This window comes from Xenopus tropicalis, chromosome 8 (assembly GCF_000004195.4).
Source record: "Xenopus tropicalis strain Nigerian chromosome 8, UCB_Xtro_10.0, whole genome shotgun sequence".
In the NCBI taxonomy this organism is placed as follows: Eukaryota; Metazoa; Chordata; class Amphibia; order Anura; family Pipidae; genus Xenopus; species Xenopus tropicalis.
The window spans coordinates 110,247,300-110,259,910 of record NC_030684.2 but is presented as its reverse complement, the minus strand read 5'-3'; the positions used below and the strand labels follow the sequence as shown (position 1 = coordinate 110,259,910).

Sequence of the window (12,611 nt, the reverse complement as noted above, 5' to 3'; positions counted from 1 at the left end):
CAGCTTGGCCTCTTGAAAAGCAATTATCTTCTTCGTCCACTCAACTTATATAGGAAACACATTACATGCTAAAATAGATAAATGCAAGAGTAAACCATATCAGGAGTCATTTACAAATGCAAGTGCATTGTGCAAAGTGCAATTTTGGCTGGGAAGTGCCATGTATTCACCCATACTGTAGCATTCCCCCCAATTATTCTGGTGTAATTGCAATTAAGTTTTGTCTGCTGCAAATGCAGCCAGTGCATAAAACTGGACAAACTTGCATTTTGAAGCAAATCGGCATGTGCATCTGATTCACTAGCCACATGTCTGCTGTTCCCAGGCCCAGATTGGTGGCAAGACCCCAAAGGCCCAGGCCTATGGCGGCACAAATTTGGGTGCGGCATGCCGCCCAAGCCACACCAAAATTTAGCTCACATACAGAGCAACAGGGACCTCTCCCCACTGCTCCGTATGTGAGTTTAAATTGACTCAGGGTCAATTTCTACAAATTCAGGGTGTTAGTACCTCCAGGGTTCCCCAACATCAGCAGGCACAGTGCACCAATTATAAGAACAGGATGGACACATTAGCTATAATGTGGAAGTACATGAGCTTTTTTAGATACAAATTCTGAATTGCATCAATATGCACTCTCAGTTGTGTCTATTTTTGAGCACACACAATTATAGGTGTGTTCATAAAAATTCACTACTTCCTTGTACCAACTTAAGGGGTATTTTACGTATTGCTATAGCACTATTGAGTGCAAAATCACACCAGTTATTAGTAATCCTAATTGTACTTTGCGTTAGATAAAAAATCCAATAGGTGCAGATTGCAGTGCTAGCGGATGCAATGCAGCCCTGGATTTACCCTCTGTGCCTCTGTCCTCCCTTCATGTATAGAGCTACACTGAATGCAGGGAGTACTGTATTCATGCACAAAGTGCAGTACAAAGTATGATAAATATGGCACTTGCAGTTTTTTTTTGGGGGGGGGGGGTTTGCAGTTTTTACCTTCTCCCATGCTTTAAAAATAACCACTTGAAACTCCTAGGGTTATTTTTACTGCTATTGTAGTATTCGTTTAGAGAATCTGTGCGTATTAAATGTGAATCCTGATTATAGGAAGGTAGACTAATTTAACAAAACAGCAATCTGCTAGCCAATGGAGAAATCACAGTGTATGATACTAGTCCAAAAGCCACAGCTAAACAGCTTTGCACATCTTAGTAGGATCTCTCTATAGATAATTATCTTATTAATAAAGGTATCATTTAGTTTATTTTTCTTGGGTGCTTATTTGGTACCAAATAAATGTTACCTAAGCAGGGATATATTCCCATGTTACCTGTGGTGGGTCTTAGTACAATCACAATACTACGAGCTGAGCTCTTTATTCTTTAATGCAGGAAGTGATTCTGCCACAATGGTGAGCTGCCTACACATTCTTGCTCAGACACTGGACACACGGTAAATTTTGGCACTTTTTTCTTTAAACTTTTTTTTGATCACTAGTAATAATAAAAATATTGATGCTAAAGTAAGAATGTTTCTTTGTTTGTAAGCAGTCTTTATAATTCTGGCTTCCAGAATCATGGCAGGATCATGGGAAGATAATGCATATAATAGGCAATGTTTGTTATTATGCAGTACGTTGAAATATATATATTTATATTGTTATAAAGCATCATGCTTATATTGCACATTTTTACTTCATGTTTTGTGCCTGGCATAAAATTGATTACAGTTCTGAATAGTTTTTTTTATACATTTTAACCCAATTAATGTGAGACTTTACCTACCTTTACAGCACAGTTATGAAATCTGGATCTGAGCTGGTAAAGGCAGGAGTCCGTGCATTTTTTGAAAATGCTGCTGAAGATTTGGAGAAAACTTTGGAAAATCTGAAACTGGGAAAGTTTACTCACTCAAGGACTCAAATGAAGGGAGTTTCCCAGAACATTAACTACACCACTGTTGCGCTTCTGCCCATTCTGACATCCATCTTTGAGCATGTAGCTCGCCACCAGTTTGGTGTTGATTTATTGTGTAAGTCCATTGTATGTTTCTTACTTACATGGTTTTGATTTATTGTGTAAGACCATTGTATGTTTCTCACTTGCTTCTCTCCTATTCATCAAAAATGATGTAACAGAAAAAAATATAATCTTGCAAAGCATGACAGTTAATCATGTCATACAAAGATGAACTAAAGCATAACAAAGCAAGCAGCTACAAATTTCATATGTTGTGTTTTGGGCTTCTTTAGTAGCCCAGGGTAACCACAGATCTGTGAAATATGCTCCCAGTAGATCCCCTTCTTTTCTGTTGATTTAGGGCACATGCCCTTCAGTGTTGTCAGATTATTTATTAATACTGGAGGCAAACATCACTGGTGCAATTAGATTTGAATTTATTTACATTAAGTTTTTCTCCAATAATAATAAATACGCCCCTAGTTTAATATACACAATACAAACCTAAATAGTAATTCACATTTACATAACACGGCAGTTCAGAAACAGCACACTCTGTATCAGAATTTAATCATCAGTCATTAGCATCAACTTCAATGACAAACAATATCCAAGATGGGCAGCTCATGTGGACAATTATGAAGGCATGTTAAATCTCTGGGCTGGAACAATAAATTCAAGACAATGGTAACAATAGAGGAATCAGGGTGCCCAGACCGTGGGGGTCGTCTTCCTCCATTTTACATATAAATCCCCACTACACGCTGGCTCCAAGGTAGGAGATAACAAAATGCTTTCAACTGCAATTACATTTACAAAAAATTTTAAACATTTTGTTCCCTTACCAAGGGAAAATTGCAATTAATGTATACTGGAATGTTGTTCAGAATTATATTTTCTTCTTTTTATAGTGTACTGTTCATGATATGTAATTATTTGAGCAGCCCTCTGATTTTGCCTTTTATATCCGTACCTCTTTATGCTCCTCTGGTCTCATTTTCTAAAAGTAAAATCGGTCAAATGAACTAGTAAAGTAATATATATAATGAAACATGGAAACACTTTCCCTTATGTCTTTTCTCTTCTTTTTTAGTGGATGATGTACAAGTTTCCTGTTACCGAATTTTGTGTAGTCTTTATGCCCTTGGAACAGGAAAGAATATTTATGTTGAAAGGTAAAATCTCTGATGCTAGACCTTTTCTGTTTTATTAGTTTATTGATAGATTACTCTTAAAGGTTGATACTTGGTACAGTATTTGGTTTGTAAACATTTTCATACATTTATCATAAAAGTACCTAAAAAGACTCTATACAGCCCCCAGAATAACATACTTTTCTCCCTGCACTCATTCTCATGCAGCTCAGCTTCAGCTCTCTCTGCTACTTCCTTTTCTGACTTGAAGCTCCACCCACTTTTTTTTGCTGAGCTCTTCTTCTCTCTCCGACTGTGAAGGTAGTCAACGAGGTGCCTACTGTGCATGCCTGACTTCCATTCAAGCAGAGGCAGCAAGAGTGTGCAGTAGACATCCCTTCGACCAGATAGAAGAGGAGTTCAGCAAAAAATGGGCAGAGCTTCAAGTTAGACTAGCAAGTAGCAGAAAGCTGAAATTGAACTGCTTGTGATAAAGAATCTGCATGAAAATGAGTTGGGGGGAGAAAAAAGGATGTTATTCTGGGCAGTATTTAGAGTAATTTTAGAGATAGGAAAAAACTTTACTTGTTCTTTAAACACAATTTAAGGTTTATTGCTTATATTGCAATATATGCTCTGTTTGGCCTGTATATAAAGTTTTTGTTGGCACTGTGTTATATGACACTAATATTTTTCGGCATTAAATGTAGGTTAACAAATGAGAACATAATGGAATTAGTGACGCTTAAGGTATCTTAAAATATTAATAGAAATATTCACTTATTTTGGCATGTTAATAGAAAATAAGAAAAGCTTCATGGTATACAGCCCAGTAATGATATACAACACACTGAGCTTTTGTGACATTAGAGCTGTAAAAATTGTGAGTGTAGCAGTGTCAAGAGATTACAGTAAGCAGATGCAGATGTGATGAAGACTAGAAAGTGGACTGTCAGACTTGCTGACATGTAATTAACCTCTGCAACCTTTTGGGGGTGCCACTGAATAGCTAGGCGCTGCGCTGTGCTGCACTGCAGATTGGCTTACTAAGTGTTCCCATTCTCTTCTTTTTGTTCATTCAACTCCTCTAGCAGTAAACAAAGGCAAATAGAATAAAAAATGTTTGTGGTGTGGATTTCAGACAATAATACTGCATTTTTCTTTTTCTTTGTTATGGCTATTGTTGCTGAGTGACTGCACAGTGAATTGGTTATGAATTGCCTTTCATATGACTTGGCAAAATGAAAAGAGAGCTTTACGCAATTTTAAAGGATACAATAGCTCACCATGAATGAAAATATCCGAGATACATATTTTGAAGAAGACTGAATATCCTGAATATAAATGGCAGTTGAACACAATAAGAGGAGTATCATTAATATTACACTGATAATACTCTATAAATAGGACAAAGCAGTGTCTGAGAACAGCAGGGATGCTTCCTCTGCTTACACTACTCTCCTGCTGCTCAGAGGCACAGACATTATTGAGGTGATAGACACATGACTTCCAACTTTTATATTTATTTATTAAGTTGTGCCGGCTTGTCCTGACTGTATACTGGGCCAGACAATGTGTCAGATGGCAGCATTCTGGTGAAGTTGAAAAAGGGAGAAAAGCATAAGAGTCTCTATGGATATGCATTACAGAATCACAGGTTAAGGGTCATCACTGTGACTGTACGTGTTATGAATGTATGATTCATTAATGATTTTTTTAAAAACAAATTTTGCGAGCAAAATTATTTTTCTTCAATACCGTTAGTTTTCTTTATGATAACATAGGTGCATTAAAATATATTTAGAATATAATTTTGTGAGTGTGTTTAGGAGTCCCATGTTTTTTTTGGATATGGCAGTAGCCTAACTGCTTAAAGTAGAACTAAAGCTTAACTAAAGAATATGTATGTATGTATGTATGTATATCTTTATTCATAAAGTGCTACTTATGTACGCAGTGCTGTACAGTAGAATTCATTAATACAAACAGGGGGTAAAAAGTAGGGCTTTTGTTCCAGGCCAAGGCAACCACAGCCTTTAAAGGAGAAGGAAAGGCTAATAAAGAGTTAATCTCAAGCTGCAGGCATACCTTCAGTTGTCTCAATAGTACCCTTAAGTCTCCCAATATTTCACCTGTTCAGATGATCAGAAGCCAAACAGGAAGAAAAAACGCTGAGCTGTGTAAAGAAAGTTCCCATAATGCCTCATTCCTGCACAGACATCCAGACCAAGTGAACATGCTCAGTGTGTAAGACTATGGGGCACATTTACTAATCCACGAATCTGAATCACGAATGGGAAAAAATCAGATTGGAAGCGAAAATTTCGTAAGATCGCAAATATCATGAAAATGCTTCAGAAAAAATCGTATTAGTCACGATAATATAGTATTGGCGATCCGAAAGTCACGAAATTTTCGTACCGAACAATTGTAAACAGCGGTAAAACCTTTCCGATTTTTTCGTGCAAACGTCCGAAAAAGTAATGCGGACGCCCGAAAAAATCGGCGAAAATACGCTCAGAGCGTTCACGCTTTTGTAAATGTGCCCGTATGAGTCAGCTTCATTCTGATTGGCTCAGATCCACCTTCCTAAGGGGGGGGGGAGTGAATTCTTTGCATTCTTGAGGGAGGGGGGAGCAGGAGAGAGGAGACAGCAGAGAGCTGCGTGTCTCTGGCGCAGGAATTACTGACACAAGAAATCTTTTCACAGAGAAGTCAGTGCAGCGTTTCTGTGAGTGCTTATGGCTGTATTTACATAGACCTTTCTGATAAAGCTTACTTAGTTTTTACCTTTCCTTCTCCTTTAAGCAGGAAAGATCTGTACCTCCAAAGATGCCCCCAGTAACTCCCCATCTTCTTTTCTGCTGATTCCCTGCACATGCTCTGTGCTGCTGTCAGTTACTGAGTTTAGGGACTGATGCACAATATCAAATATTAATGTAACAATATAAGTCTGATTAGTAAATAATATTGATTATTGGTACATGGCAGCCCTGGAACCAGTGCAATTAGCATCAGAAGTTAATAATCAGCCCTGTAACATAAGCTTATTTGACAGACAAACCTAATTTTCTGGTTGATAAGTTGCGACAACCCCTAAGCTGATCTTCCCAACAGCTGCTCAGAGCGTCACTGAAACTTCTAACAAAACCCAAGATGGGAAGCTCCTGTGACAATTATAAAAGCCTGGATCATTGCTACTATAGAGATGGTGACCCTTTAGGCTGGTGCAATAAGTTTAGTATATAAAATATAGCATTTCTAGCCATATTCATGTTTAGGACATAGTTCTGATTAATCAGAACCCTTAAAACCACTTAACATTTCAGTTCTAGACATTGGTTTAGAGATTAGGGTTGTAGAGAATTCAGGCTTTTGTGCATCCAGTCAGCTGCTTAAGTCCAGACTGTACTCTGCCAAACGAAATTCTATGTGGATAAATTGCTTGTCTGTAGAAATGTCAGTTGTCTAAATGTTTTTTCTTGCCTTTATTGAGGCCGACATGTAGCAACTAAATTGCCTGTCAAAAAGAACAGACAGCAAGCTGTGAGATAGCCAATCAATGAAACATTCTAGCAGCTTAATTCAGGCAACAGGGAGGGAAGCCAGCAGGAACAGAACATAAATACCTCACGCTGATTAATTAGGTTCTGTATCTCTATATCATTCAAACCACATGAGCAGAATCAAATCATTTACTTCAGAGCTACTGTTAACAACAAAGTTAATTGAAGAATGACTTAAACATAACTACTAGTGTCCAGTGTTTAATGCATAAAGCTAGCAGTTGTTGTGTAAAATATAACAGGAAGGTAGAAGTGATATAACCAACAGGGGGTTATTACATGTACATGTTTAGTGGCTGTACATAGGGACAAAAGGAGAGGTAGACACACTTTAAAGCACACTGCCTGTGCCAGACATCTTCATGGGCCATGCTACAGATGGAACCACATACAATGTACAAAGGGTTATGCCAGTGTATGCTAGTATAATATTCATTTGAATACAGTCATTTTGAAACTAAAAGTCTTAAAGGCTAATTTATGAATGCAAGTATGAGTAAAAAAAAAGTACTAAAATAGTCATACAAATCTTTTCTCTTGACAACTTCAGCCCGCTCCAGTGAAGTGAACAAGACACATGGAAGCCTTGGAAGTAACACCTGCCTTGGAGGAAATGGTACTTCCAGGGTTCCCCAAGTGTGATATGCCTACACACATGAAGAGGCTGAATCAACTTTAAGTAGGAAGCAGAGAGTTGTATTTGGTCTTCATTTTCTAATTTTTTGCAGTCTTTGTGTTATTTAGCTTTTTTATCAGCAGCTCTCCAGTTTGGATTTTTAGCAGCTATCTGGTTGCTACGGTACAATTTAACCAGGCAATGATTGGAATGAGAGACTGAATAAGAGAATAATAAAACGTAACAATCAGGGTCTTACTGGGGAAAAACACGGTTAGCCCCAACCCTGGTGGTCCCCCGGCGGCCCAGACCTGATCCCTGTTGCCGCTTCCCCTGGTTGCTGATGTCCTCCCCTGATGCGTTTCACTTACGCGCGTTCAGGGGAGGACATTGGACGGGTGGCAGGAGCTCCTGCAGGGGGTTACAGGAGTGCAGCCGGCAGGGGCACCTTGGGGAGTGTGGGGCCCCCAGGGTGGCTTCCCCGTGGGCCCTGCACCCCCCAGTCCGACCCTGGTAACATAACAATACATGTGTACCCTTATAGAGCAATAGTTTGTCTGCTGTAATCAGTCACCCCTATTTGAAATCTGTCAAGAGGAAGGGGAATAATTAAAAAAAACTATTTTAAAAAATGAAGACCAGTTAAAAAGTTGCCAAGAACTGGCCGATTAATAATATACTTTATAAGTAAACCTGAAAGGTTTTCTCCACTTTAAAGGAACAGTAACACCAAAAAATGAAAGAGCTTTAAATTAATAAAAATATAATGCACTGTTGCCCTGCACTGGTAAAACTGGCGTGTTTGCTACAATAACACTACTATAATTTATATAATAAGCTGCTGTGTAGCCACGGGGGCAGCCATTCAAGCTGGAAAAAGGAGAAAAGGCACAGGTTACATAGCAGATAACAGACAAGTTCTGTAGAATACAATAGTGTTTTATCTGTTATCTGCTATGTGCCTGTGCCTTTTCTCCTTTGAATGGCTGCCTCCATGGCTACATAGCAGCTTATTTATATAAATTATAGTAGACTTTCTGAAGTAAACACACAACTTTTACCAGTGCAGGGCAGCAGCACATTATATTTTAGTTACTTTTATACACTTTCATTTTTTGGTGTTACTGTTCCTTTAACCACCTTGTACCTAACGAATCGCATGCTATTGCTGTTATCTACGCTGTGCACTGAAAGTGATACCTTAAGCACTTTGCACATAACACTGAGGATATAAATAATAATAAATGAAAAGAATCCAATGAAACTGTATAGTTCAGATTTATGTTGTATAAGTGCATAAGTTGCATAAGTTGATGCTATGTAGAAGGAAAGGATAATACTGATTTTAAAAAAAGCTAACCTCAAAAATGTATAAATAGTAACTGAATGGTTCAAGTTCATGTTGTTTACATATTTCATGATTTCTTGTGACAAAACTCACCAAACCATATGTAATTATGGCAGGAGCACAGGAACTCACCCAGCTATGCAGTAAATTGGGGGTTTCCGTATTATTCTTATTTCTGAGATTGTATACCGTTTACATATGTCTTTCATTACATATTGCCAATAATATAAAAGACTTTGTAGCAGCCGCAACATAAGGGAATTCTCACATAATCTAATCCCAAAAAACATTAATCTGGAGTTTGTCCTTACTGTACCAATCTAAACTGGTGTTTGGAAACAATAAAACACAGGATTTAGGGTTCTTGATAAATACCAATACTCAACTTGGTATTTATATATTTATAGCATTTTATATAGGGATTTACTGTAGATAGCAAGGATGACTACAGTTTCTGAAAATATTGCTGTCTCAGAAATGCTGAGTGAAGTGACTTTTGGAATGCTATAGTTAGCATAATATGATCAACTGAGTCTAGCTTTGCATTACACAGGGGTAACTGGGTGTATACTTATACTCTAATGTATTTTTTATTTCAAGTGTTTTATATTGCTTTCTCCAACAGACAACGCCCAGCTTTGGGAGAATGCCTGGCGGCCTTGGCGGGAGCTATTCCTGTGGCTTTCCTTGAGCCATCTCTCAATCTCAACAATCCACTCACAGTTTTCAACACAAAGAGTCCCAGAGAGAGAGCCAGTATGTATTTGAAAAATAATCAGGCACACTGGGATTCCAAGTATGCTTCTCTTGCACTGGTGTAGAAAATCTCATTTTATACAAGCCATGACTAACTTTCCTGTCAGTACAGCTAGACAAAATGTAATTTTAAACTTGTTAAAATGTTTGGCCTCTTAACATGTTTTTTTCCCTGTTTCAGGGTTTGTTTATTAAAAGCAAAACTTTCAGACCCGGTGGGCCCAGGTGTCAGTGGGCCCTCTTGCTTCTCATTATTTAGCCTATTTCATGGTCATTCCCTAGTTCTGTATGGAAACAAGAAAGCTTGATGGACGGAAGAATAGAGTATAGTATGTAGAAAAGAGACTAGGATAATAAAGAGTTTGAGGGAGGAGAGGAGGAATTAAAGTTTTGTGAGTGGGTCCATGGTCCAGGGTTTTCTGGTGGGCCCTTCCATCTCAGTCTGACACTGAGTCAGGTTATATATAATAGACTGATGTGATTCCAGACTGAATGAAATATTTTTTGATTAACATTACAGCCAAAATGCTTACAAATGTATGAATCGGTAAACTTTTCTGTTGACAAATGATATTATGTTGACTCAAGTCCATGGTTTTTGTTACAACATGCAGGACCATAGTTCTAATCACAACAGATAAGATGCACTTCAGAATTATTTGGGCATGTATAGATCAGCCTGTGCCAGTATAAACATATACTGTGTATATAGTGTTTTACCACTAAGGAAAATTCCAATTGCGTTTTACTGCTTTTTTAAATAGACTACAACTGACATACCATACTATTCAGTTTTAGGGATGCCAGATACTGTGGAAGAAATGTGTCCAGATATGCCACACCTAGAGGGCTTGATGAAAGAGATCAATGACTTGGCAGAATCTGGAGCCAGGTATACAGAAATGCCACACGTGATTGAAGTTATCTTACCCATGCTGTGTAACTACCTGTCCTACTGGTGGGAAAGAGGGACTGAGAATGTGCCAGAAAATGCCAGGCCTTGCTGTACACAGGTGACGTCTGAACACCTTAGTGTCATCCTAGGGAATATCCTCAAGATAATAAACAACAATCTTGGCATTGATGAAGCGTCGTGGATGAAAAGAATTGCAGGTAATTGCCTTTCTGAAGAGCCTCAATACATAACACATAAATAAAGTTATACAAATGTGAACAACTAATTGTTTATTTAGGACCATATCTGAAACAGAGACACATTATTTGATCCAGGTCCTGGTTAATATAGTCTTAACCGTGTCTCACTTATCTATTTCATTGGTTTTAAATTATAATTTTATGACTTCCATGACCAGTTTAAAATAGAACAGTGACACAGAGCCATTTTATGACTTATGTCTTAAGAACAAGGTACTTTAAACCAAACTGTATTATGTTTTAATGGGTTTTCAAGCATTTTTGATGTTTTCATATTTTTTGTAGGACTCCAGATCTAAAAAATGTGTAAAATAATCACTGAACGGAATCACCCTGAGTATATACATTTATTCTGCCAAAAATATTACATACACGTGATTCTTTAAAAATAAATCATTTTCATTTATTATAGACATTTTCATAAAATTTCTATTCACTGTACCTATTCCCTTCACTGATTATATATGGTGTTTATGTATGGTGTATATATGGGGTCAGACTCCAGTCCGCTCTTATTTATAGGGAAGAATACTGTGTTGTGAAGATTGTACAGTAGGAGATAAAGCTGCCTGTACTGTATGTTAAACAGAAAAACAAGGTTACCAATAATCTTTTTCATAGCTTTTTCATATATTTTTTTCTGCTAAAATTGCAGATACAATTTATAAAATATTTATGTTTGAAAATGTGTGAACATTTCAGTAAGGTATATTGGTGAATAATGCAAAGTACAGATTTATTTAAGAGAACTGTACATTTTTGCCATAGGTTTCTTATATTTTTATATTGCCAAGTTGTAAAGTATTTTCCAACTTGGAAAACAAAGTCTAGTAGAAGCTATCATGGATTTTTGTTTATCTGTGACAAGCACAGCACACTAGCTACTTTAAGAAACTGGTGGTGTGTTTCTAAGCTTGGGAGCTTAACATTCCTTCCTGCTTAGTCATTTGAAGCAATTAGCTAAGGAAGCTCTTCCATTCCCTATTGGGTGTGTCGTTGAGACTGACTATAGTTCTAAATCAAGTAGGGGAAACAAGAAAGGGCATCTAACCCTGGCAATGCAGAATACAGTGCAGAAAATTGTACTTTTAAGAATATGTTTGCAGAATATGTATGGTACAGGTACTGGATCTGTTCACCAGAAAACTCAGAATTATGTGAAGGCAATCTCCCATAGACTCTACTTTAATTAAATAAAATTATAATAATGATTTTCTTTTTCTCTGTAATAATAAAACATTACCTTGCATTCAATCTCAACTAAGATATGAATAATCCTTAATAAAGGAAAAACAGTCCTAAAGGGTTTGTTTCATGTTTAAATTATTTTAGTAGACTTAAAGGAATACTGTCATAGAAAAACACGTCTTTTTCAAAAATAACCAGTTAATAGAGCTTCTCCAGCAGAATCTGGCATTGAAATCCATTTTTGTAAAGTGCAAGCAGTTTTTTTTCCTTTTAATTTTGAAATTTCACATGGGGTTAGCCATGTTTTTAATTTCCCAGGGTGCCACAGCCATGGGACCTGTGCTCTGATAAACTTCAGTCACACTTTACTGCTGAGCAGCAAGTTGGAGTGATATCACCCCCCTCCCAGCAGCCGATCAGCAGAACAATGGGAAGGTAGTAAGATAGCAGCTCCCAGTAGATATCAGAATGGCACTCAATAGTAAGAAATCCAAGTCCAGCTTGGGACTCCTCCAGTTAGGAGAAACAATAGGTTACCTGAAAGCAGTTCTAATGTGTAGCACTAGTTCTCGCTGAAAGCTCAGACTCAGGCACAATGCACACATCAAGCTTTTTAAGGGAATTATGGAGGAAACACTAAGCAAACATAAAGACAAAACCTTTAGCAGGTGCACAAAAGCAAAATGGGGACAATTGAGTAGGCAGGCTGCAAAAACACTGTCATTGTAGATAAAATATAAACACAATATGGGAATAAGCCCTAACCTCTGAAACCCTTGCATACTAGAAATGGATATGTAGCTAACTGTTAAAGATAATGTGGGGAAAACACAAGACATATAATAATCATAGTCATATGAAACACAAAGTGGACATGAAAATGAAA

General features: G+C 37.5%; 1 protein-coding gene across 12 annotated transcripts in view; it reads left to right on the top strand.

Moving 5' to 3' along the window:
- Positions 1 to 12,611, top strand: part of ryr3 (ryanodine receptor 3) — a 244,769-nt gene that overhangs the window by 165,720 nt on the left and 66,438 nt on the right. For all 12 annotated transcript variants that reach the window (XM_031891310.1, XM_031891309.1, XM_031891308.1 and 9 more), the window contains 5 exons: positions 1,397 to 1,457; positions 1,798 to 2,036; positions 3,057 to 3,138; positions 9,252 to 9,382; positions 10,175 to 10,495. In XM_031891310.1, the coding sequence (XP_031747170.1) occupies positions 1,397 to 1,457; positions 1,798 to 2,036; positions 3,057 to 3,138; positions 9,252 to 9,382; positions 10,175 to 10,495 (834 nt within the window). The remainder of the gene's footprint in view (positions 1 to 1,396; positions 1,458 to 1,797; positions 2,037 to 3,056; positions 3,139 to 9,251; positions 9,383 to 10,174; positions 10,496 to 12,611) is intronic.